At 39.8% G+C, this 26,389-nt stretch overlaps 1 protein-coding gene across 1 annotated transcript in view; it reads right to left on the bottom strand.

Annotated features, from left to right (window-relative positions):
- Positions 1-571: 571 nt before the first annotated feature.
- LOC135474742 (paraplegin-like) overlaps positions 572-26,389 on the bottom strand; it is a 32,122-nt gene continuing 6,304 nt past the window's right edge. The window contains exons 8-19 of the mRNA XM_064754325.1: positions 23,312-23,461; positions 22,931-23,075; positions 21,531-21,639; positions 17,274-17,400; positions 16,035-16,197; positions 11,095-11,205; positions 10,351-10,466; positions 9,761-9,844; positions 4,253-4,325; positions 3,440-3,600; positions 2,416-2,493; positions 572-1,848 (exon numbers count right to left, since the gene is read on the bottom strand). Coding sequence (XP_064610395.1) covers positions 1,642-1,848; positions 2,416-2,493; positions 3,440-3,600; positions 4,253-4,325; positions 9,761-9,844; positions 10,351-10,466; positions 11,095-11,205; positions 16,035-16,197; positions 17,274-17,400; positions 21,531-21,639; positions 22,931-23,075; positions 23,312-23,461 — 1,524 coding nt within the window. The 3' untranslated portion in view covers positions 572-1,641. The remainder of the gene's footprint in view (positions 1,849-2,415; positions 2,494-3,439; positions 3,601-4,252; positions 4,326-9,760; positions 9,845-10,350; positions 10,467-11,094; positions 11,206-16,034; positions 16,198-17,273; positions 17,401-21,530; positions 21,640-22,930; positions 23,076-23,311; positions 23,462-26,389) is intronic.

The raw sequence follows: 26,389 nt of genomic DNA, 5'->3' as shown, positions 1-26,389 counted from the left end.
TATACCGTGAACATAGGCCTACAGATGCAATATTTTGATGCACACACTTTGGTAAGAAGACATAGCAAACTTCACGCTTTCTAATCAGCAAGGCAACAGATCGAGCGGAAACTAATTCCTTGTTTACTTTCAGCCAAAACTTCAAACAGTTTTCAATATGGGGATGGTGAATAAGCGCATTCATAAGACAAAGACCTTATGATGTTCACTAATATGGTCAAAACTGATTTTCTTTGTTCACATTTTAATGCCGACTCTATTCCAGTCTTTAAATGATGCCAGGGTCTTTAAGTCTGGCGTAACCAAATCTAATAATGCACTGACATGCCAAGCAGTTCTGACCAGCTTGGTGCAGTAGTATGTAATTGCTGAATCTAGTGTCCACCATATTAGAGGAGCTAGGAGCTGCCCAACCTCCTGTGTGTGTGTTTCTGACTTTAGCCAAGGCTTATTCTGGGAAATCAGTTAAACAGTGTCAAAGCAGTTAATATTTTCATCCAATGTACATGCCCTATGATAACAAAAAGAAAAGTCTCATGATGATTTCATAATACATTACAATGTTCATTTTTATTTTCAAAGGTATCATCTTCATATTGCTGTACAAAAAGGTCGTAAAAGAGTAAATCCAGAATCTGCAATCAGCTTAAATTTATATAGGAAATGCCTTCTTTCAACTGTCCAAAAAAGAGAAGGAGAAATAGTGCAAGCAAAAGAGAAATAGTGCAAGCAAAAGAGAAATAGTGCAAGCAAAAGAGAAATAGTGCAGGCAAAAGAGAAATAGGTGTATCCAAAAATTCTGCAACAGAAGTCATAAACTGACTGACATTTTAAGCCACACAACATACTCAGTCACTAGCCAAGAAGTATGCAAATGCCTTGGACAAGATCCGTCTTTTGTTCATATCAAAATGTTTGATCTTGATCACTTCATATCAAGGCAGTACATGTACAGTAATAAAAAAAAACAAGTGAGCACTGTTTACACGTAACAATGGAATTCCTGGATGCAAATCATACAGAAAACAATCATTAATTATTTCTTGTAATTATTTGATTGGCATTTAATGATATATTCAAGAAATTGTCTCCTGTACACCAGCAGTACATTTCATGGGTTCATAGAGAGCAAACTGGAGTACCTGGAGTAAACCACCGGCCTTGGACAAGTACTTGACAAACTTTCCAACATGGAGTATACACGCACATGTCACAGATATGGATTTCAACTGATCTACAATGAAGGTCCTGTATGATCCCCTAACGATCGCTCACTGACATCAAGGTTTCGACAACGGTGAAAACAGCCTGGGTAATACAGGCGATTCCTTGTCTGAGGCTGGGATAAAACTAACACCTCATCTGAAAGTCCAGCATCTGCATCTCTTAGCCCTCGACCCACTCCCCAATAAATTGATGGATGGATGACAAAACAATGCACAGGCTAATGAAAAGATGAAGATCAATTTGTGGGAAAATATCCATGGCTACCTTTTTGGGAATTGGAATTGTACAAACCAGAGGCAACTCATACACATCATAAAAGCAATGCTTTATTCCTAACTAGCATAATTATAAAGGAAGAACTGTTAATCTGTCCATGCACATCCATAATCGTCTTTGTGTTAGCATGTGTAATGATCAATCTGGCAGCTCCTCCCGATTCCGTCTTCTCCGCTGACTACGGGTCATCGTCGCATCGTTGTCGATGTTGTTGTTGTCCTCCAGGGGTTCACCTAACCACCCAGCGGGCACAATCGTATGCTTCTCCCCATGTGGTGGAGGACCGATCAGAGCCTTGACGTCATCATATGTCAATGTCTCTCTCTCAAGAAGCTTCATGGCAAGCTGGAGACAAAAATTTGTCACAATTTTTTTTCTATACTCTTTCTGTTGCCGTTTTCAATTTCTTACAATCTGACCATATTGGAGAAGAAGTGATTTTTGTACTGTGGTATTGTGCCCATATTAAGACTGTGACCTGAGGAATTGCAATCAGGTTAAGATTACTATATTCATATTACCGGTGTTTAGCCTGAATGACATACCACATAAACAATGATAGATGCCGCACTGTTTCTCCCATCCAATTTTTTTCTTCCACAAGGTATGACACCAACAAATAGCTTTTATATTCAGAGGTACTATGCACTTTACTTAGTTTGACATAACATATGAACAATTTAAATCAGTTCTGAAAAAGGTCTGTAAGACAGCCACACGCAAAGGCAGTATAATGCACCATTTTAGTCCACACTATTGATCACAGATTTAACTGGAGTTTCAAATGAAGGTGGCTCAGTTACATTCTCCTCATTTCACCATATTTCCCATATTATAAATTTAGAGTAGGGTGTGAGACGCCCCTCATGACTAAGCCTATCTAGCTGATGACAGAGGGTAAATGGCGCTCACCATGTTCAGTTTGTCCTTGTGTTGGGCTAACACTTGCTCTGTGTGGCGATAAGCTTTGGTCACTAAGCGATTCGCCTCCTGACAAGAAATCAAAGCCTCACAGATAAATATAAAAAGGAGAACACTTTTCTGTCAAATAAAAATATTACAAAGGCAATATAATTTTTCTACATCTTAATACGACATCCAACAATTTTAAATGTACTTCAAAAGCATGCATAGCTTAAATCTGGTAGTAAAGTTCACCTGTAGGAGATACATAAATATAAACCATTAGCTCAACACATACAGTGTATGCACTCAAAGAGGCTCTACCAGAGATTTTGGGGTAAAAAATAAATCAGTGCAAATCCAATCGCTTTTTCACCATTATTTTAAAAGAGCCAAAATATTAACCTTTCACAAAATATGAGCCACATGTATGCATGTTTTACCATTAGGGTAATAAAGTTTGTAAGATTTATAATATGACCCGCTTTATAGCTTTTTCCATCTTCATTTTAACTCCATAAATAGTGCAGGTTCAGGTCTTGACAATTTCTGAAAAGGCAATAATTTCAGCTACTCTTGGCAAATAGAAAATACTGACCAATTAGTGAATATAGATTAAAAAATCTTCCATATCGCTATAGCCTCTTTAAACGTTTACCTTTCTATGAATTCTAATACAACAAGAGACAAGAGTGAAGGTCACAAATTTTATTCAACATTAACTACACCTTTACCTTGTATGAGGGAGCTAATATGTACACTGAATAATAAAGAACACACAACAAGGGTTTCTGAGTAAAATATAACAGTTCACTACTAGGACTCGCTGTGTGTAACTGTATAATGCGTGTCTTTCAACATGAAGGAAACATGTATATCCAACACTTGTAAATGCTCAAACCATACACTATTTAATCCCGAACACTGCTTCTGCTGAACTGACCAAAATAACCAGCCTGAACACCAAGAATGACAAAATGTGGCCTCGGGAGCGACTTCCTAAGGGCAACAAATGACTAAGATATAGCCTTACCTCATCAATGACAGCAGCTAGGCTCTTACTGTAAGGCTTTGTTCCCACATTAGAGTCAGCCTCACTTGGAAAGGACAGACAACCTATTCTCTCATTCATACCATAAGATCGAATCTGATCGTAAGCCATCTGGGTGACCTTCTTCAGATCATCCTGTGCACCTGTCCAAAAAAATCATCACTTACGCTTGAAATGATGAGAATCTTTTTTTTGATTATTTGTTTTATAGTGATTTGACAACAATTCGCATGTCCAGCCAATGCTGACATATTTTCAGTGCTGCCTAACCTGATATGCCATCTTTGTTTATACACCTGATGGTTGCCTAACGCCATACTTAAGAATCAATGGAGTAAACCAACCATCTTTGGCAAGTTACAAATATGCACGCCATATTAGTGGAAGACATGTGGTTTTGCACAAACTGCGACTAAAACGAACATTGTTATTTATTTGATTGGTGTTTTACACCATATTCAAGAATATTTCACTTAATACGATGGCGGCCAGGATTGTGGTAGGAGAAAACCAGGCAGAGACGAACATTGTTGACCACATATTGTCACCCAGGTAGCACAATTAAGCAGTAAAAGTGGGAAAATTCCCTGTGCAAGGCTGGGTTTGAACCCGCACCTATCATGTCCTTGTAATTGAAAGGCAAGTACCTTTAACCATTAGGCAACAGGCTCAAGCCCCTCCGAAACACTATACGAAAGACACCTGACAAAGGGCTCCGCTAGGTTACATAATTCAGACAGCGGGGAAACCTCTTACCCTTAGGTAGTATCCAGGTGTACTGACGTAAACACATACCTGTGGTGATATGGTTGAACACTATGGCCTCTGCAGCTCTACCTCCTAGGGCCATACACATTCTCTCAAACAACTAGAAAAAGAAAAAAAAAACAAATAAACAAAACCAGCACTGCTTACTTGTATCCAGCAATCATGACCTTACATACACATAACTACTCCTTGTACCGTTTTCTCCCACTATAATGCTGGCCGGCCTCACTGCTTATTTGTATCCAACAATCATGACCCTACATGCTTATAACTACTCCTTGTACCGTTTTCTCCCACCATGATGCTGGCCGGCCTCACTGCTTATTTGTATCCAACAATCATGACCTTACATGCACATAACTACTCCTTGTACCGTTTTCTCCCACCATGATGCTGGCCGGCCTCACTGCTTATTTGTATCCAACAATCATGACCCTACATGCTTATAACTACTCCTTGTACCGTTTTCTCCCACCATGATGCTGGCCAGGCTCACTGCTTATTTGTATCCAACAATCATGACCTTACATGCTTATAACTACTCCTTGTACTGTTTTCTCCCACTATAATGCTGGCCGGCCTCACTGCTTATTTGTATCCAACAATCATGACCTTACATACACATAACTACTCCTTGTACCATTTTCTCCCACTATAATGCTGGCCGGCCTCACTGCTTATTTGTATCCAGCAATCATGACCTTACATACACATAACTACTCCTTGTACCGTTTCCGCCCACTATAATGCTGGCCGGCCTCACTGCTTATTTGTATCCAGCAATCATGACCTTACATACACATAACTACTCCTTGTACCGTTTCCGCCCACTATAATGCTGGCCGGCCTCACTGCTTATTTGTATCCAGCAATCATGACCCTACATGCTTATAACTACTCCTTGTACCGTTTTCTCCCACCATGATGCTGGCCGGCCTCACTGCTTATTTGTATCCAGCAATCATGACCCTACATGCTTATAACTACTCCTTGTACCGTTTTCTCCCACTATAATGCTGGCCGGCCTCACTGCTTATTGTATCCAGCAACCATGACCCTACATGCTTATAACTACTCCTTGTACCGTTTTCTCCCACCATGATGCTGGCCGGCCTCACTGCTTATTTGTATCCAGCAATCATGACCTTACATACACATAACTACTCCTTGTACCGTTTTCTCCCACTATAATGCTGGCCGGCCTCACTGCTTATTTGTATCCAGCAATCATGACCCTACATGCTTATAACTACTCCTTGTATCGTTTTCTCCCACTATAATGCTGGCCGGCCTCACTGCTTATTTGTATCCAACAATCATGACCTTACATACACATAACTACTCCTTGTACCGTTTTCTCCCACTATAATGCTGGCCGGCCTCACTGCTTATTTGTCTCCAACAATCATGACCTTACATACACATAACTACTCCTTGTACCGTTTTCTCCCACTATAATGCTGGCCGGCCTCACTGCTTATTTTTATCCAGCAATCATGACCTTAGATACACATAACTACTCCTTGTACCGTTTCCTCCCACTATAATGCTGGCTGGCCTCACTGCTTATTTGTATCCAACAATCATGACCTTACATACACATAACTACTCCTTGTACCATTTTCTCCCACTATAATGCTGGCCGGCCTCACTGCTTATTTGTATCCAGCAATCATGACCTTACATACACATAACTACTCCTTGTACCGTTTCCTCCCACTATAATGCTGGCCGGCCTCACTGCTTATTTGTATCCAGCAATCATGACCTTACATACACATAACTACTCCTTGTACCGTTTTCTCCCACTATAATGCTGTCCGGCCTCACTGCTTATTTGTATCCAGCAATCATGACCTTACATACACATAACTACTCCTTGTACCGTTTTCTCCCACTATAATGCTGGCCGGCCTCACTGCTTATTTGTATCCAGCAATCATGACCTTACATACACATAACTACTCCTTGTACCGTTTTCTCCCACTATAATGCTGGCCGGCCTCACTGCTTATTTGCATCCAGCAATCATGACCTTACATACACATAACTACTCCTTGTACCGTTTTCTCCCACTATAATGCTGGCCGGCCTCACTGCTTATTTGTATCCAGCAATCATGACCTTACATACACATAACTACTCCTTGTACCGTTTCCTCCCACTATAATGCTGGCCGGCCTCACTGCTTATTTGTATCCAACAATCATGACCCTACATGCTTATAACTACTCCTTGTACCGTTTTCTCCCACCATGATGCTGGCCGGCCTCACTGCTTATTTGTATCCAGCAATCATGACCCTACATGCTTATAACTACTCCTTGTACCGTTTTCTCCCACCATGATGCTGGCCGGCCTCACTGCTTATTTGTATCCAGCAATCATGACCTTACATACACATAACTACTCCTTGTACCGTTTCCTCCCACTATAATGCTGGCCGGCCTCACTGCTTATTTGTATCCAGCAATCATGACCTTACATACACATAACTACTCCTTGTACCATTTTCTCCCACTATAATGCCTGCCGGCCTCACTGCTTATTTGTATCCAGCAATCATGACCTTACATACACATAACTACTCCTTGTACCGTTTCCGCCCACTATAATGCTGGCCGGCCTCACTGCTTATTTGTATCCTGCAATCATGACCTTACATACACATAACTACTCCTTGTACCATTTTCTCCCACTATAATGCTGGCCGGCCTCACTGCTTATTTGTATCCAACAATCATGACCTAATATACACATAACTACTCCTTGTACCGTTTCCTCCCACTATAATGCTGGCCGGCCTCACGCCGCTACAGAATTTTTCACTCCCATGACAGTGGTCAAGTTTAATATGAATGGAAGAAATCAGAGTGCCTGAAGTAAACTACCTGCCAGTTCTATCCATTATATATTGGCATCAATGATTATGAATTAATGCTGCATTGGCAATGTTACTTGACACCTTAACAGCCAGGCAGCTTGTCAAACCCGACAATCTTTAGTATCAGCAATACTAGTGTTACAGCCACATCCTGACATTTCCCATCTATTCTGAACACTGATATTCATCTACAGTAAATACCATCACTCATGATAACACCCTATTCAGACAATCACTAAGCGCACATACACTGAATTAACATTTACCATTCATCCTCTTCAGACAATCACTAAGCGCACATAAACTGAATTAACATTTACCATTCATCATCTTCAGACAATCACTAGGCACACATAAACTGAATTAGCATTTACCATTCATCCTCTTCAGACAATCACTAAGCACACATACACTGAATTAACATTTACCATTCATCCTCTTCAGACAATCACTAAGCGCACATAAACTGAATTAACATTTACCATTCATCCTCTTCAGACAATCACTAGGCACACATAAACTGAATTAGCATTTACCATTCATCATCTTCAGACAATCACTAGGCACACATAAACTGAATTAACATTTACCATTCATCCTCTTCAGACAATCACTAGGCACACATAAACTGAATTAACATTTACCATTCATCCTCTTCAGACAATCACTAGGCACACATAAACTGAATTAACATTTACCATTCATCCTCTTCAGACAATCACTAAGCACACATAAACTGAATTAACATTTACCATTCATCATCTTCAGACAGTCACTAGGCACACATAAACTGAATTAGCATTTACCATTCATCCTCTTCAGACAATCACTAAGCACACATAAACTGAATTAACATTTACCATTCATCCTCTTCAGACAATCACTAGGCACACATAAACTGAATTAACATTTACCATTCATCCTCTTCAGACAATCACTAGGCACACATAAACTGAATTAACATTTACCATTCATCCTCTTCAGACAATCACTAGGCACACATAAACTGAATTAACATTTACCATTCATCCTCTTCAGACAATCACTAAGCACACATAAACTGAATTAACATTTACCATTCATCCTCTTCAGACAATCACTAGGCACACATAAACTGAATTAGCATTTACCATTCATCCTCTTCGGACAATCACTAAGTACACATAAACTGAAATACCACTTACCATTCATCCTCTTCGGACAATCACTAGGCACACATAAACTGAATTAACATTTACCATTCATCCTCTTCAGACAATCACTAAGTACACATAAACTGAATTAGCACTTACCATTCATGCTCTTCAGACAATCACTAAGTACACATACAACGAATTAGCATTTACCATTCATCCTCTTCGGAAAATCACTAAGTACACATAAACTGAATTAACATTTACTATTCATCCTCTTCAGACAATCACTAAGTACACATAAACTGAATTAACATTTACTATTCATCCTCTTCAGACAATCACTAAGCCCACATAAACTGAATTAGCATTTACCATTCATCCTCTTCGGACAATCACTACGTACACAAACACTGAATTAACATTTACCATTCATCCTCTTCAGACAATCACTAAGCACACATAAACTGAATTAGCATTTACCATTCATCCTCTTCGGACAATCACTAAGTACACATACACTGAATTAACATTTACCATTCATCCTCTTCAGACAATCACTAAGCCCACATAAACTGAATTAACATTTACCATTCATCATCTTCAGACAATCACTAAGCACACATAAACTGAATTAGCATTTACCATTCATCCTCTTCGGACAATCACTAAGTACACATACACTGAATTAACATTTACCATTCATCCTCTTCAGGCAATCACTAAGCACACATAAACTGAATTAGCACTTACCATTCATGCTCTTCAGACAATCACTAGGCACACATAAACTGAATTAACATTTACCATTCATCCTCTTCAGACAATCACTAAGCACACAAACTGAATTAACATTTAAAATTCATCATCTTCAGACAATCACTAGGCACACATAAACTGAATTAGCATTTACCATTCATCCTCTTCAGACAATCACTAAGCACACATAAACTGAATTAACATTTACCATTCATCCTCTTCAGACAATCACTAAGCACACATAAACTGAATTAGCATTTACCATTCATCCTCTTCAGACAATCACTAGGCACACATAAACTGAATTAACATTTACTATTTATCCTCTTCAGACAATCACTAAGCACACATAAACTGAATTAACATTTACTATTCATCCTCTTCAGACAATCACTAAGCACACATAAACTGAATTAGCATTTACTATTCATCCTCTTTGGACAATCACTATTCATTCTCTTCAGACAATCACTAAGTGCACATGCACTGAATTAACATTTATGTATTGTTACACACCCTTAAAGTGTACAAGTTTGTACCACGTAAAATACTTTTGCTTTATTGCTCTTCTCACTCCAAAGCAGTCAATTTAAAAATGTTCCACTGTGACTAATCTGTGTGACATAACACTTGGAGATATTGAAAATTTGCAGCCCTATGTACATGTACTAATTAAACCCTTCATGAGGGCAACATGTTCATCAACAAGCACACAAACTGCACCGATTGTGTCGCTGATGGTAATGCTGTATGAGTTACCTCCTCAGTGTTGTACAGTTTCTGGTCTGCTGGCATGTACTGAGCAAAGCCTAATGCACTGTTAGTGCGAGGGACTATCGAAATCTGCAAACATATAAACATGACATGAATGACAACCTTATCGTCAAATGCAGAATAGATCTTAATATCCTCCAGCTTTAACTATCTTTTGTTATTCAATGGGTTTTGGATTATTTTACATGCAAATCATGAAAAAGTTTTGTTGATCAAAGCCAGTGTTACTGAAGTCACGAATAAAAATGCATCATTCAGCTATGAACTGCAAAAAAGACAGTCACATAAAGGAAGGAAAAAACTACATATACGTGCCCAATTTCTAACTCTTTTCACATATAAAAGAGCAACTATGAGTATGATTTACACACTTTTCTGATTTGATTTTGGAGGCATATCTACATGTACATTAGTTGGGTTGACCAAATTCAGGGCTCCATGAGAAGGTTAAAAAATTACAGCAATCTTAACATGATGTATCCTGCAAAAGTCATTCATTACACACTAAACTGTGTATAAACAAATCATATTAAAAACCTGTGAAAACATTAACAAGAGATGCAGAAACCATGTACCTTTAGAAGAGCATCTGTGTGTTTCAACAACCAGCCCACCAGAGCGTGTCCAGATTCGTGATAAGCTACCACTTTCTTCTCCTGAGGAGACAACAGCCGTGTCTTTTTGGCCACACCTGTAAACAGGTGTTAGGGTAACTGACTGCTCATCTCCTTTATCTACCTATCCACGGAGTGGATATTAGAACCACTCTAATATTCACCACAGAATAGAAGGGGATACAGCATCTGACTATAAACTGGAACCATTAAAGTCAAAAAGAGACCAAGTACCACAACTGCCACATACGCTAAACTTGTCACCTGTTTAGCAAAAGATGGACACTGAATCAAGACCGTTAGGCTGCTGTGAGAGATAGGTAATTCCACGCTATGCCTTGCCAACACCAACAAACATAAATCAATGCCATAGTCTGAGGACTGAGATGGATAGACTGCATCCAAAGTTGCCCTTAATGCAGAACGGTTGAAGAAATAGGCTAATGCTCCTTGTGGTAAAATTTTGCAGCTTAACCACAACAAAAGAGTTCTGAATAATGATGAAAGAGCAGTGACAAATTTATCTGACATTCCCATGGTCATTATTTTCATTATTTTATTAATTTGAAATTTGTCTAATTTTTACTGCCTTCTGAGCAGGAGAGATCAGTATTTCTTGATAAAAAAAATTGTATTTTTGTTGCTATTTTTTTTTTTTTTTTTTGAAAAAAAAAATCAAATGCATTCTAAAATACATATCCTTACCTGCAATCACTCTCTCTGTGGCATGATCAAAGTCTTCGGCCTCAATCACTTTCTTCTTATCACGAGCGGCAAAGATGGCGGCCTCATTACAGATGTTAGCAATGTCAGCGCCTACAACATATTTACTTATTTCTTTGATTGATGTTAAATGTCATACTCAACTTATTTCACTTATTTCACAAAAAACATTAGTCAGGTGAGCACAGAGAAGATACCTGTCTACTAAAAGCTGCTTCCAAATTAGGAAGTATATCTGGAAGCAAGATATACAATTTAGCCCAATAAATTACTGAGGGCATATAGCACCTACAGTGGGAAATTCTAACATAATAGCAAATTCTCGATTGGATTTACATTGATCGATTTTTTGCCAATATCTCTGGTATAGCCTCTTCAACAAATGCATTATAAAATTTATTCATTTATTTATTTGATTGGTGTTTTACGCCGTACTCAAGAATATTTCACTCATGCGACGGCAACCAGCATTATGGTGGGAGGGAACCCAGCAGAACCCAGGGGAAACCATCCCTAGGTTGACGCAAGTTATACAATGGTAGAATTTCTATTCTCAAGTTAGAGAAACACGATAATTTTCAGTGTCATCAGAGATGAGATAATCCTACAGGCAGACTATACTGTTTAGCTAAAGCGCACAACAAACAAGGAAGAGATGAGATAATCCGACAGGCCGACTATACCGTTTAGCTGAAGTGCACAACAAACTAGGAAGAGATGAGATAATCCTACAGGCTGACTATATTGTTTAGCTAAAGCGCACAACAAACAAGGAAGACATGAGATAATCCTACAGGCCGACTATACTGTTTAGCTAAAGTGCACAACAAACTAGGAAGAGATGAGATAATCCTACAGGCCGACTATACCGTTAAGCTAAAGCACACAACAAACAAGGAAGAGATGAGATAACCCTACAGGCCGACTATACTGTTTAGCTAAAGCGCACAACAAACAAGGAAGAGATGATCCTACAGGCCGACTATACCGTTTAGCTAAAGCACACAACAAACAAGGAAGAGATGAGATAATCCTACAGGCTGACTATATTGTTCAGCTAAAGCGCACAACAAACAAGGAAGACATGAGATAATCCTACACGCCGGCTATACTGTTTAGCTAAAGTGCACAACAAACTAGGAAGAGATGAGATAATCCTACAGGCCGACTATACCGTTAAGCTAAAGCACACAACAAACAAGGAAGAGATGAGATAACCCTACAGGCCGACTATACTGTTTAGCTAAAGCGCACAACAAACAAGGAAGAGATGATCCTACAGGCCGACTATACCGTTTAGCTAAAGCACACAACAAACAAGGAAGAGATGAGATAATCCTACAGGCCGACTATATTGTTTAGCTAAAGCGCACAACAAACAAGGAAGAGATGAGATAATCCTACACGCCGGCTATACCGTTTAGCTAAAGCGCACAACAAAAAAGGAAGAGATGAGATAATCCGACAGGCCGACTATACTGTTTAGCTAAAGCGCACAACAAACAAGGAAGAGATGATCCTACAGGCCGACTATACCGTTTAGCTAAAGTTCACAACAAACAAGGAAGAGATGAGATAATCCTACAGGCCGACTATACCGTTTAGCTAAAGCGCACAACAAACAAGGAAGAGATGAGATAATCCTACAGGCCGCCTATACCGTCTAGCTAAAGTGCACAACAAACTAGGAAGAGATGAGATAATCCTACAGGCCCACTATACCGTTTAGCTAAAGCGCACAACAAACAAGGAAGAGATGAGATAATCCTACAGGCCCACTATACCGTTTAGCTAAAGCGCACAACAAACAAGGAAGAGATGAGATAATCCTACAGGCCGACTATACTGTTTAGCTAAAGCGCACAACAAACAAGGAAGAGATGATCCTACAGGCCGACTATACCGTTTAGCTAAAGTTCACAACAAACAAGGAAGAGATGAGATAATCCTACAGGCCGACTATACCGTTTAGCTAAAGCGCACAACAAACAAGGAAGAGATGAGACAATCCTACAGGCCGATTATACCGTTTAGCTAAAGCACACAACAAACAAGGAAGAGATGAGATAATCCTACAGGCCGATTATACCGTTTAGCTAAAGTGCACAACAAACTAGGAAGAGATGAGATAATCCTACAGGCCGACTATACCGCTTAGCTGAAGTGCACAACAAAAAAGGAAGACATGAGATAATCTGACAGGCCGACTATACCGTCTAGCTAAAGCGCACAACAAACAAGGAAGAGATGAGATAATCCTACAGGCCGACTATACCGTTTAGCTAAAGTGCACAACAAACAAGGAAGAGATGAGATAATCCTACAGGCCGACTATACCATCTAGCTAAAGCGCACAACAAACAAGGAAGAGATGAGTTTATTCTACAGGCCGACTATACCGCTTAGCTGAAGTGCACAACAAAAAAGGAAGACATGAGATAATCTGACAGGCCGACTATACCGTCTAGCTAAAGCGCACAACAAACAAGGAAGAGATGAGATAATCCTATAGGCCGACTATACCGTTTAGCTAAAGCGCACAACAAACAAGGAAGAGATGAGATAATCCTGCAGGCCGACTATACCATCTAGCAAAAGCGCACAACAAACAAGGAAGAGATGAGTTTATTCTACAGGCCGACTATACCGTCTAGCTAAAGTGCACAACAAACAAGGAAGAGATGAGATAATCCGACAGGCCGACTATACCATCTAGCTAAAGCGCACAACAAACGAGGAAGAGATGAGATAATCCTACAGGCCACCTATACCGTTTAGCTAAAGCGCACAACAAACAAGGAAGAGATGAAATAATCCTACAGGCTGACTATATTGTTTAGCTAAAGCGCACAACAAACAAGGAAGAGATGAGATAATCCTACAGGCCGACTATACCATCTAGCTAAAGCGCACAACAAACAAGGAAGAGATGAGATAATCCTACAGGCCGACTATACCGTCTAGCTAAAGTGCACAACAAACAAGGAAGAGATGAGATAATCCTACAGGCCGACTATACCGTCTAGCTACAGCGCTCAACAAACTAGGAAGAGATGAGATAATCCTACAGGCCGACTATACCATCTAGCTAAAGCGCACAACAAACAAGGAAGAGATGAGATAATCCTACAGGCCGACTATACCGTCTAGCTAAAGTGCACAACAAACAAGGAAGAGATGAGATAATCCGACAGGCTGACTATACCGTCTAGCTAAAGCGCACAACAAACGAGGAAGAGATGAGATAATCCTACAGGCCGACTATACCATCTAGCTACAGCGCTCAACAAACTAGGAAGAGATGAGATAATCCGAAAGGCTGACTATACCGTCTAGCTAAAGCGCACAACAAACGAGGAAGAGATGAGATAATCCTACAGGCCGACTATACCATCTAGCTACAGCGCTCAACAAACTAGGAAGAGATGAGATAATCCTACAGGCCGACTATACCATCTAGCTAAAGCGCACAACAAACAAGGAAGACATGAGATAATCTGACAGGCCGACTATATCGTCTAGCTAAAGCGCACAACAAACAAGGAAGAGATGAGATAATCCTACAGGCCGACTATACCGTTTAGCTAAAGCGCACAACAAACAAGGAAGAGATGAGATAATCCTACAGGCCGACTATACCATTTAGCTAAAGCGCACAACAAACAAGGAAGAGATGAGATAATCTGACAGGCCAACTATACCATCTAGCTACAGCGCACAACAAACAAGGAAGAGATGAGATAATCCGACAGGCCGACTATACCATCTAGCTACAGCGCTCAACAAACTAGGAAGAGATGAGATAATCCTACAGGCCGACTATACCATCTAGCTAAAGCGCACAACAAACAAGGAAGACATGAGATAATCCGACAGGCCGACTATATCGCCTAGCTAAAGCGCACAACAAACGAGGAAGAGATGAGATAATCCTACAGGCCGACTACACCGTTTAGCTAAAGCGCACAACAAACAAGGAAGAGATGAGATAATCCTACAGGCCGACTATACTGTTTAGCTAAAGCGCACAACAAACAAGGAAGAGATGAGATAATCCTACAGGCCGACTATACCGTTTAGCTAAAGCGCACAACAAACAAGGAAGAGATGAGATAACCCTACAGCCGACTATACCGTTTAGCTAAAGCGCACAACAAACAAGGAAGAGATAAGATAATCCTACAGGCCCATTATACCATCTAGCTAAAGCGCACAACAAACAAGGAAGAGATGAAATAATCCTACAGGCCACCTATACCGTTTAGCTGAAGTGCACAACGAACAAGGAAGAGATGAGATAACCCTACAGCCGACTATACCATTTAGCTAAAGCGCACAACAAACAAGGAAGACATGAGATAATCCTACAGGCCCACTATACCGTTTAGCTAAAGTTCACAACAAACAAGGAAGAGATGAGATAATCCTACAGGCCGACTATACCGCTTAGCTAAAGTGCACAACAAACAAGGAAGAGATGAGATAATCCTACAGGCCCACTATACCGTTTAGCTGAAGTCCACAACAAACAAGGAAGAGATGCGATAACCCTACAGCCGACTATACCGTTTAGCTAAAGCGCACAACAAACAAGGAAGAGATGAGATAATCCTACAGACCGACTATACCGTTTAGATGAAGTGCACAACAAACAAGGAAGAGATGAGATAATCCGACAGGCCGACTATACCGTTTAGCTAAAGTGCACAACAAACTAGGAAGAGATGAGATAATCCTACAGGCCCACTATACTGTTTAGCTAAAGCGCGCAACAAACAAGGAAGAGATGAGATAATCCTACAGGCCGACTACACCGTCTAGCTAAAGCGCACAACAAACGAGGAAGAGATGAGATAATCCTACAGGCCGACTATACCGTTTAGCTGAAGTGCAGAACAAACAAGGAAGATATGAGTACTGACCGCTCATGCCAGGTGTCATCTGGGCGAGCTTCAGGGAGTAGGTGGAAGCCGGTTGGGAGAGCTTTAACCTGGACAGGTACATCTCAAAGATCTCCTTTCTCTCTGCCAGTGTCGGCAGATCTATGGTGATATGACGGTCAAATCTTCCCGGGCGCAGTAAGGCCTGCATGAAGAACAAAAGACTTGAGTATGCAGAAACATGAAAAGAGAAGAAAATTTAAATATCAATCAAATACCATTGAAAAGAGTACGCATTTCCTCGCAGGTACATACAATAAAAAAAAAAAAAAATTCAAATAGGTACCTCAAGTTGATAAATTATAAATAGTCAGAGTCAAAATCTGCTGTGGGTGACTCCATTTTGCCTAAGAACTAGTTCTGAAGTCTTCTGTGTTAGGAGGAGAATTGCCATGGGAAACCGCCGAAGTGCAGTTTGTACATTTCCGGTAAAACTTTTCTTCCCAGAAGGCAGCAAACAGTGTAGTTCGTTTTCCGCTTGACGATCGGTAAACCGAAATGTTGGATGTAGGTTCCAAGTTTACGCAAACAAGTCGACAGTTTTAACCCCCTCATTGGCTGAGAGGACGCAATGGACTCGGCGATTTATGCCAGCTTTGCCGTTTTCAGGCTTTAGGTGTATGGCAAGGAAAAATCGCAAAATTATGCGGCAGGCACCACCAGATAGAAAATATGTGCTTTTTTCAGCTGATGGTGTCATTTTTTTAAAGTTTTCTTCTGCTTTAAATGTGCATGTACCTTGTACTGAGTCAATTTATCCTCCTTTTCATGTACCCAAACACTTAACCTAGCTGTCAAAATTTTCATTTTATTATGCAGACATTATCATTACATGAAGTACTTTTATTCTAAAAGTATTTTTACTTTTCTTCAAATTCATAAAAAATGTTTTTTTTTCTATAATTTAGGTAATGATGTATAAAGAAAGCTTGATTATCAGTTATACAATAGGCATGCATACATTAATGTCTTCAGTATGTGAAGAGCATCAAGCTGAATCCAAACATGTACATAAGTACATAGATTCTTTTTGGAAAAGGTACAACAATGCAGCTCAGATTCATTAACAACAAAACAATCACAGCTGAAGTACAATTCTATATTAAAGTGAGAACTTCATTTCAAAGCAGAATATTATTTCATTGGTTTTTTCCCATCTGGTTTATCAAGATGCAAGATGTTGTTTCAAAAAATCTGAGCCAGCCTGAAGGTGGCCCTGACCTTGTCTAGAATGTCTGCCCTGTTGGTAGCGGCCAGCAGTATGACCCCGTCAGACGTTCCCATGCCATCCATCTCCACTAACATCTGGTTCAGGGTGTGCTCCTCCTCAGCAGATGCTCCAAACGTACTGTAACGGGAACAAGAATTTTGTCATTTATTTATTTATTTATTTCAATGTTGCCTAATGCCATAGGAATTTTGTAAGACTGACAAAGTCATGTTACTCATGTGATCATGTCCCTGTGTGATCCTGTCCCTGTGTGATCATGTCTCGGTGTGATCATGTCTTGGTGTGATCATGTCTCTGTGTGATCATGTCCCTGTGTGATCCTGTCCCTGTGTGATCATGTCTCGGTGTGATCATGTCTCGGTGTGATCATGTCTCTGTGTGATCATGTCCCTGTGTGATCCTGTCCCTGTGTGATCCTGTCCCTGTGTGATCATGTCTCGGTGTGATCATGTCTCGGTGTGATCATGTCTCTGTGTGATCATGTCTCTGTGTGATCATGTCTCTGTGTGATTATGTCCCTGTGTGATCATGTCCCTGTGTGATCCTGTCCCTGTGTGATCATGTCTCGGTGTGATCATGTCTCTGTGTGATCATGTCTCTGTGTGATCATGTCTCTGTGTGATCATGTCCCTGTGTGATCATGTCTCGGTGTGATCCTGTCCCTGTGTGATCATGTCTCATGTGATCATGTCACTGTGTGATCATGTCCCTGTGTGATCCTGTCCCTGTGTGATCATGTCTCGGTGTGATCATGTCTCTGTGTGATCATGTCCCTGTGTGATCATGTCCCTGTGTGATCCTGTCCCTGTGTGATCATGTCTCATGTGATCATGTCTCTGTGTGATCATGTCTCTGTGTGATCATGTCTCTGTGTGATCATGTCCCTGTGTGATCATGTCTTTTGATCTGTGTGATCATGTCCCTCTGTGATCATGTCCCTGTATTATCTGCCCCTTAATGTTCATAACTATTTGACACTCCATGTTGTGATTAGAAGATAAGGCCATCATGAAAAACACTTTCACTGGGCATAACCCCACCCAATAAAATTAGTGCTCTTTTTAACACTGGAACTTAGGCAGAAGTTGTTTTTTTTTTTGAAGGATTTTTAAAATCCCTTTTTACAGCCAGAATGAAAGAAAAGAAGGATTCCCTACTGACCCAGCCCACTTCTTTTGATAGGGTCGCATGACACCAGCAAAAAATTTTTAAGGATGATAATTATGATGCCTGTTAATTGCAACGTCGAACAAATCCTGCTGAACACTTAAACAGACAGCCACCTACATCTCCACCAATTTGGGACAATAGTTAATATAGCTTACTCAAAATCTGTTCTTTGCAGTTGGATTCTGCCATACAATTCAGGTGCTTTCCTGACTGGATTCTGCCACACAATAAGCTCCTTTCCTGACTGGATCTTGCCATACAATTAAGCTCCTTTCCTGGCTGGATTCTGCCATACAATTCAGGTGCTTTCCTCACTGGATTCTGCCATACAATTCAGGTCCTTTCCTGAATGGATTCTGCCATACAATTAAGCTCCTTTCCTGACTGGATTCTGCCATACAATTAAGCTCCTTTCCTGACTGGATCCTGCCATACAATTCAGGTGCTTTCCTGACTGAATTCTGACATACAATTGAGCTCCTTTCCTGAATGGATTCTGACATACAATTCAGGTGCTTTCCTCACTGGATTCTGCCATACAATTAAGCTCCTTTCCTGACTGGATTCTGCCATACAATTCAGGTGCTTTCCAGACTGGATCCTGACATACAATTAAGCTCCTTTCCTGGCTGGATTCTGGCATAAAATTCAGGTGCTTTCCTCACTGGATTCTGGCAAACATTTAAGCTCCTTTCCTGGCTGGATTCTGCCATACAATTCAGGTCCTTTTCTCACTGGATTCTGCCATACAATTCAGGTCCTTTCCTGACTGAATTCTGACATACAATTCAGGTGCTTTCCTCACTGGATTCTGCCATACAATTAAGCTCCTTTCCTGATTGGATTCTGCCATACAATTCAGGTCCTTTCCTCACTGGATTCTGCCATACAATTCAGGTCCTTTCCTGACTGAATTCTGACATACAATTGAGCTCCTTTCCCGAATGGATTCTGACATACAATTAAGCTCCTTTCCTGACTGGATTCTGACATACAATTAAGCTCCTTTCCTGGCTGGATTCTGCCATACAATTCAGGTGCTTTCCTGGCTGGATTCTGCCATACAATTCAGGTGCTTTCCTCACTGGATTCTGACATACAATTAAGCTCCTTTCCTGGCTGGATTCTGCCATACAATTCAGGTGCTTTTCTCACTGGATTCTGCCATACAATTAAGCTCCTTTCCTGACTGAATTCTGACATACAATTCAGGTCCTTTCCTGACTGGATTCTGCCATACAATTCAGGTCCTTTCCTGACTGGATTCTGCCATACAATTCAGGTCCTTTCCTGGCTGGATTCTGCCATACAATTCAGGTCCTTTCCTGACTGGATTCTGCCATACAATTACGCTCCTTTCCTCACTGGATTCTGCCATACAATTCAGGTGCTTTCCTGACTGGATTCTGCCATACAATTCAGGTGCTTTCCTCACTGGATTCTGACATACAATTAAGCTCCTTTCCTGGCTGGATTCTGCCATACAATTCAGGTGCTTTTCTCACTGGATTCTGCCATACAATTAAGCTCCTTTCCTGACTGAATTCTGACATACAATTCAGGTCCTTTCCTGACTGGATTCTGCCATACAATTCAGGTCCTTTCCTGACTGGATTCTGCCATACAATTCAGGTCCTTTCCTGGCTGGATTCTGCCATACAATTCAGGTGCTTTCCTCACTGGATTCTGCCATGCAATTCAGGTGCTTTCCTGGCTGGATTCTGCCATATAATTCAGGTCCTTTCCTGACTGGATTCTGCCATACAATTCAGGTCCTTTCCTCACTGGATTCTGACATACAATTCAGGTGCTTTCCTGACTGGATTCTGACATACAATTAAGCTCCTTTCCTGGCTGGATTCTGCCATACAATTCAGGTGCTTTCCTCACTGGATTCTGCCATACAATTCAGGTCCTTTCCTCACTGGATTCTGCCATACAATTAAGCTCCTTTCCTGACTGGATCCTGCCATACAATTCAGGTCCTTTCCTCACTGGATTCTGCCATACAATTAAGCTCCTTTCCTGACTGGATTCTGCCATACAATTCAGGTCCTTTCCAGACTGGATTCTGCCATACAATTCAGGTGCTTTCCTCACTGGATTCTGCCATACAATTAAGCTCCTTTCCTGGCTGGATTCTGCCATGCAATTCAGGTGCTTTCCTGGCTGGATTCTGCCATACAATTCAGGTCCTTTCCTGACTGGATGCTGAGATACAATTAAGCTCCTTTCCTCACTGGATTCTGCCATACAATTCAGGTCCTTTCCTGACTGAATTCTGCTATGCAATTAAGCTCCTTTCCTGGCTGGATTCTGCCATACAATTCAGGTCCTTTCCTGACTGGATTCTGCCATACAATTCAGGTGCTTTCCAGACTGGATTCTGCCATACAATTAAGCTCCTTTCCTGACTGGATTCTGACATACAATTAAGCTCCTTTCCTGACTGGATTCTGCCATACAATTCAGGTGCTTTCCAGACTGGATTCTGCCATACAATTAAGCTCCTTTCCTGACTGAATTCTGCCATACAATTCAGGTGCTTTCCTCACTGGATTCTGCCATACAATTAAGCTCCTTTCCTGAATGGATTCTGACGTACAATTTATTATTCCCTCAACCAATGAGGTTACAGCTTCAAATGATCATTCTGTCTTCCGTTTTAAGTCAAGAGGTTTTTTCAAGGACCTGGAGTGAATTCCACAAGACATTTCTGACAGTCATAATTGAAAACCTTGATATACTGCTTAGTTTTGGGACCAGAATTTGAAACTTTAACATGTTTGTCTTATGATAACATGTATGATGTGGTCCAAATTTAAACTCCCTGAGCCCAAAAATAATCTCTTAAATCATACTTCAATTTTTTTTTAAAGTCAAAAATGACCTTGTGAAATCCGTCCCTGGTGAGACAATCCATCAAGCTAAACGAAAATATAATTTTGATCAAATGCCTGTTATGTCCTGCAAGTCTAAAAATTTTCTCTCGTTACTTGGGTGTCTCCTTGGCAGCTTTTGAAGGTCTTTGTGAAGACTCATTTCTAAGTACCACAACATAGAATTTTACTGCTTACCTTCCACTTCTTTTTCGACCAATGGCATCGATCTCGTCAATATACACTATACATGGAGCTCGCTTTCTGGCTTCTTTGAATAGATCCCTGACCCTGGCTGCTCCCAAGCCTAGGAACAGTCAACATCAATGTTGATCAAATTTTCACCCACATTTATATTCGAATTATCAAAAATAATGTGACAAACTGATAACTTGTCCATTCATTAGACATTTTTCTTCCCATATGCGCCACTTGTGTGAGCAAAATTACATCTACGCATCACAAACTTCATATTCCTCGTGTGGTAGCTCCAAAAGTCCATATATTGCAAAAGATTTACTGTTGCTCAAATTTAGCTACTAATGGCTTATACATCAGGCCTCCAAGTCATCGATTTGTCTTTAATAAGTCAGTCTCAAAAGGTTAACTGCATTAAAATAATTCTCAAGTGGAACATGTTTCTTGATCCTGATTGATCCATCCATATTATAGTGTTGCTTCATAAAGAATTTTCCCTTTTGTTTGATTAACTCCCTATCAGACAAACTTAAGGTGCTGGCATCACAAGTAACATCAAATAGTGTCACTTCATAAAGAATTTTCCCTTTTGTTTGATTAACGTCCTATCAGACAAACTTAAGGTGCTGGCGTCACAAGTAACATCTTATAGTGTCACTTCATAAAGAATTTTCCCTTTTGTTTGATTAACGTCCTATCAGACAAACTTAAGGTGCTGGCGTCACAAGTAACATCTGATAGTGTCACTTCATAAAGAATTTTCCCTTTTGTTAGATTTACTCCCTATCAGACAAACTTAAGGTGCTGGCATCACAAGTAACATCTGATAGTTACTCTTCATAAAGAATTTTCACTTTTGTTTGATTAACTCCCTATCAGACAAACTTAAGATGCTGATGTCAGAAGTAACATCTTATAGTGTCACTTCATAAAGCATTTTCTCTTTTGCTGGATCAACGTCCTATCAGACAAACTTAAGGTGCTGACGTCAGAAGTAACATTCTTAGGCCATTAGGTGTTTCAGAAAGTGCATTTCTACTCACCATACATTATCTTAAGAAGTTTGAATTACTGAAAAGTGGTAATGGACTATCATGACAACACTGAATATTGGTGTTTAGGTTCAAATCTATGTTCAGTAATAAGTGACCTCGTTAAGTTTACAACAGTTTCATGGTTTCAGGTTTGTCAGGTAGCTGGTGAGCTGCAAGTTCTTTCCTTTCGATCCTACTCAATTCCTCAAATCAGATACCTGAGCACCTTCATACAGGTATCTGTGAAATGCTCCTTAGTATGACATTAAACACCAAATCAAATAAATCATCAAACACTCCTTGATATGACATTAAACACCTACCAAATAAATCATCAAATAAATGGAACTTGCCAAACAATGTTACCTCCTAACATCTCCACAAATTCAGATCCCGCCATAGCCAAGAAGGGCACCTTTGCTTCAGAGGCTACTGCACGTGCCAGAAGTGTCTTACCACAGCCTGGGGGTCCAAGCAAAAGGGCACCATGGGGCAGCTTGGCTCCTATCTCCTGAACAGATAATACAGCACAGTTGGATGTAAAATTCAAGTATACACTACCCATGTTTTCAGTACATCACAGTGGATAGTTTCATTTTATCGAATCAAGTAATAGGAAAACTCTTAATATACCAATGGAAGAGAACTGGTCATAAATGAAGGTTTGGCTACACAAATAGCCCTATGAACGTGTCTGACCCCATCCAATCACCAAGGCCTGACAACCAGTAAGTGTGAGGGACCCACCTTGAAACGCTGTGGTTGCTTGAGGTAATCCACAAACTCCATGATCTCCTGTTTGGCCTCCTGTAGACCAGCCACATCCTTGAAGCTGACTCCCTTCCCCTGCTGTGTCAGCACATCGACCCTCGTGAACTTTGCCTTTCTCTCATTAGCCTGCCATAAAATGTACTGGACTCGGTTAAACAGAACAATTTATTATTAATATAGATTTATATACTTATTTGATTGGTTGACCAAACTCAAGAACAAAATGAATTGTAGTTAAAGACCTAGGTCTCTTCTCAGATAAAAGTGAAATCCAAATTTCTCATTATCTTACCAATATATCTGCTCATATAAATTATAAAAATAAAGCTGTAGAGTTAAATTTAAATACAATAAACAATATTATCCTGAAATGTATACTGCAGTAAAGAATATATAAATCTTTGTAGACATTGTTCCACGTCAAGTTTTCTCAAATTTGTTACAGACAAGGTCATATTTTGACAGTTAGGCTTTTCCTCAAACCCTGCTCTTGACCATTTCTATTATGATATGCTACTGACATTTACTACAAACACTTATGTTGGTTGGGAAATGCTATGTGGACAAAACTAACAAAAGTTTCTGTAGGATGGCAAATGTCACTAAGCTGTGACGTAGCCTTTACCCATTCAATCCATGAAGTGACATATGATAACACAGAACTACTGCATAAGACATCATTTACAGATCGTTTACAACGATTTAGTGACATGTAGCCCAAGGGCCATTTCACGCAGTTTTGTGGGTGCAGGTCTATATCATTTACGGACAACTCAAGATGTAAAATCAGTTCATTTACAAGCCATGTAATATTCAACAATGGTATCACAAATTATGTCAGACAGTTATAGCATACTGTTTCCGCCCAAACCGTATTAATCTTCTTAACAGATCCTAGGCCTACTTAGTAACGCTGTTCAAATTATACAAATACATTTTTTGTTGTTCATTTTGGAGCTTAGTCAGCAGTTTTCAAATAACAAATATCAGAGACAGCGCTAAATTCAGTAGGGACGCCGAAGGTTTATGGGAATGAGCAGACGACATATCAAATCAACCAACAACACTTAGAATTATTTAAATCTTATGACATAATTTTTTGGCTGAATTTATTACAACTGAAGAATTTAAATTTCACTCCTTTTGTCTTTCTGGCATACAGGTGTGTTTTTTCTGTTTTCTTTAACAAAATACAGTAATATTATTGAAATGCTATGTTCACGGCGAGGTGCTTTCTCTGAAGTCCACAATAACTAGGTCAGCACTACACTCATCTTTGAAGTCACCACTACAAAACTGGAGCACAAAATCCAGTGACAATCAAATATTTACATCAGCCCCACTGGTGGTGCTTAGAATTATTTCCATTTGTTGCAGATGTGAGCATGAATCTAGTTGTACAGCAATCCTATTGTAATTTTGTAAACATTTAATAGGGGTCAAAATCATGAGCACTCTGCGAAGGCTATGGCCTAAATCAGGAACACCCTGGCCATACATCTGCAGGCTATTTAAAAAGGGTCGCTGGAGTTCCTTGTGAATGATATAGAAGGCTTACTGTATCAACAGTTCAAGCAGTGGAAAAAAGATCATTCCAGTGTGTACAGTTTCCAAGAAAGCTATTTATCACTTGGGCCTTCATCAATGAAGTCCACAACTTTTATCTGCCATAGGCTGTTTTATGGAAAATACCTTAAATGTTTGACGGCTAGAGTAAACGTGATGTAAACTTGCTCTCAACAATGGAGATGTGTTGAAGCTGTGTCAGCTTCACTAAACTTTTACTGGGTTGAAAAAAATATCTGGGTTAAACAGAAAATATTTAATGCCGCTTTAAGATACTTTGAATGCTAGTCTTTCATTGGGCATAAACATCAGTCAGGTGCTGTCTTTCACTCTAAATGAAACATTTTCATTAGAAAAAATGTGGGAAAGGCCACATAAACATCACTAAATCAATGATTACAGCATGGTGCTACTGCAGCCGTATGCTGGTGACAAAACAACAGACCCTTACTGCAGCCGTACTCTTGCGACAAAACAACTGACCCTTTCTGCAGCCGTATTCTGGTGACAAAACAACAGACCCTTTCTGCCGAGTATTCTAGAGACAAAACAACAGACCATTTCTACAGCCATATTCTGGTGACAAAACAACAGACCATTTCAGCAGCCGTATTCTAGTGACAAAACAACAGACCATTTCTGCTGCCGTATTTTGGTGACAAAACAACAGACCGTTTCTACAGCCATATTCTGGTGACAAAACAACAGACCATTTCTGCAACCATATTCTGGTGACAAAACAACAGGCCATTTCTGCAGCCATATTCTGGTGACAAAACAACAGACCATTTCTGCAGCCATATTCTGGTGACAAAACAACAGACCATTTCTGCAGGATAGTATAAGTCACATAAACAACATATAAAAACATTACAATATGATAATCGCAAATGTTACACTAAAAACACTTTCATACATTTCTGTATGCTGGGACTATTGAATATAAATATTTCTGTAGGCTGGGACAATTGAATACAAATATTTTTGTAGGCTGGGAAAACTTAATATAAATATTTCTGTAGGCTGGGACAATTTAATATAAATATTTCTGTAGACTGGGACAAATTCAATATAAATATTTCTGTAGGCTTGGGCAATATAAATATTTCTTTAGGCTGGGACAAATTCAATATAAATATTTCTGTAGGCTGGGACTATTTAATATAAATATTTCTGTAGGCTGGGACTATTTTATATAAATATTTCTGTAGGCTGGGACAATTTAATGTAAATATTTCTGTAGGCTGGGACTATTTAATATAAATATTTCTGTAGGCTGGAACACTAGCAAACATTTCTGTAGGATAGGACACTTATAAACATTTCTGCAGGATGGGACACTTACAAATATTTCTTTGTGATAGAACACTTACAAACATTTCTTTGTGATAGAACACTTACAAACATTTCTTTGTGATAGAACACTTACAAACATTTCTGCAGGACAGGAAACTTACAAACATTTCCGTAGGATGGGAAACTTAAAAA

The sequence above is a fragment of the Liolophura sinensis genome, chromosome 9 (assembly GCF_032854445.1).
Source record: "Liolophura sinensis isolate JHLJ2023 chromosome 9, CUHK_Ljap_v2, whole genome shotgun sequence".
NCBI classification, from domain to species: Eukaryota; Metazoa; Mollusca; class Polyplacophora; order Chitonida; family Chitonidae; genus Liolophura; species Liolophura sinensis.
The sequence above is the reverse complement of the archived record's forward strand: the minus strand, read 5'-3'. Positions and strand labels throughout refer to the sequence as shown.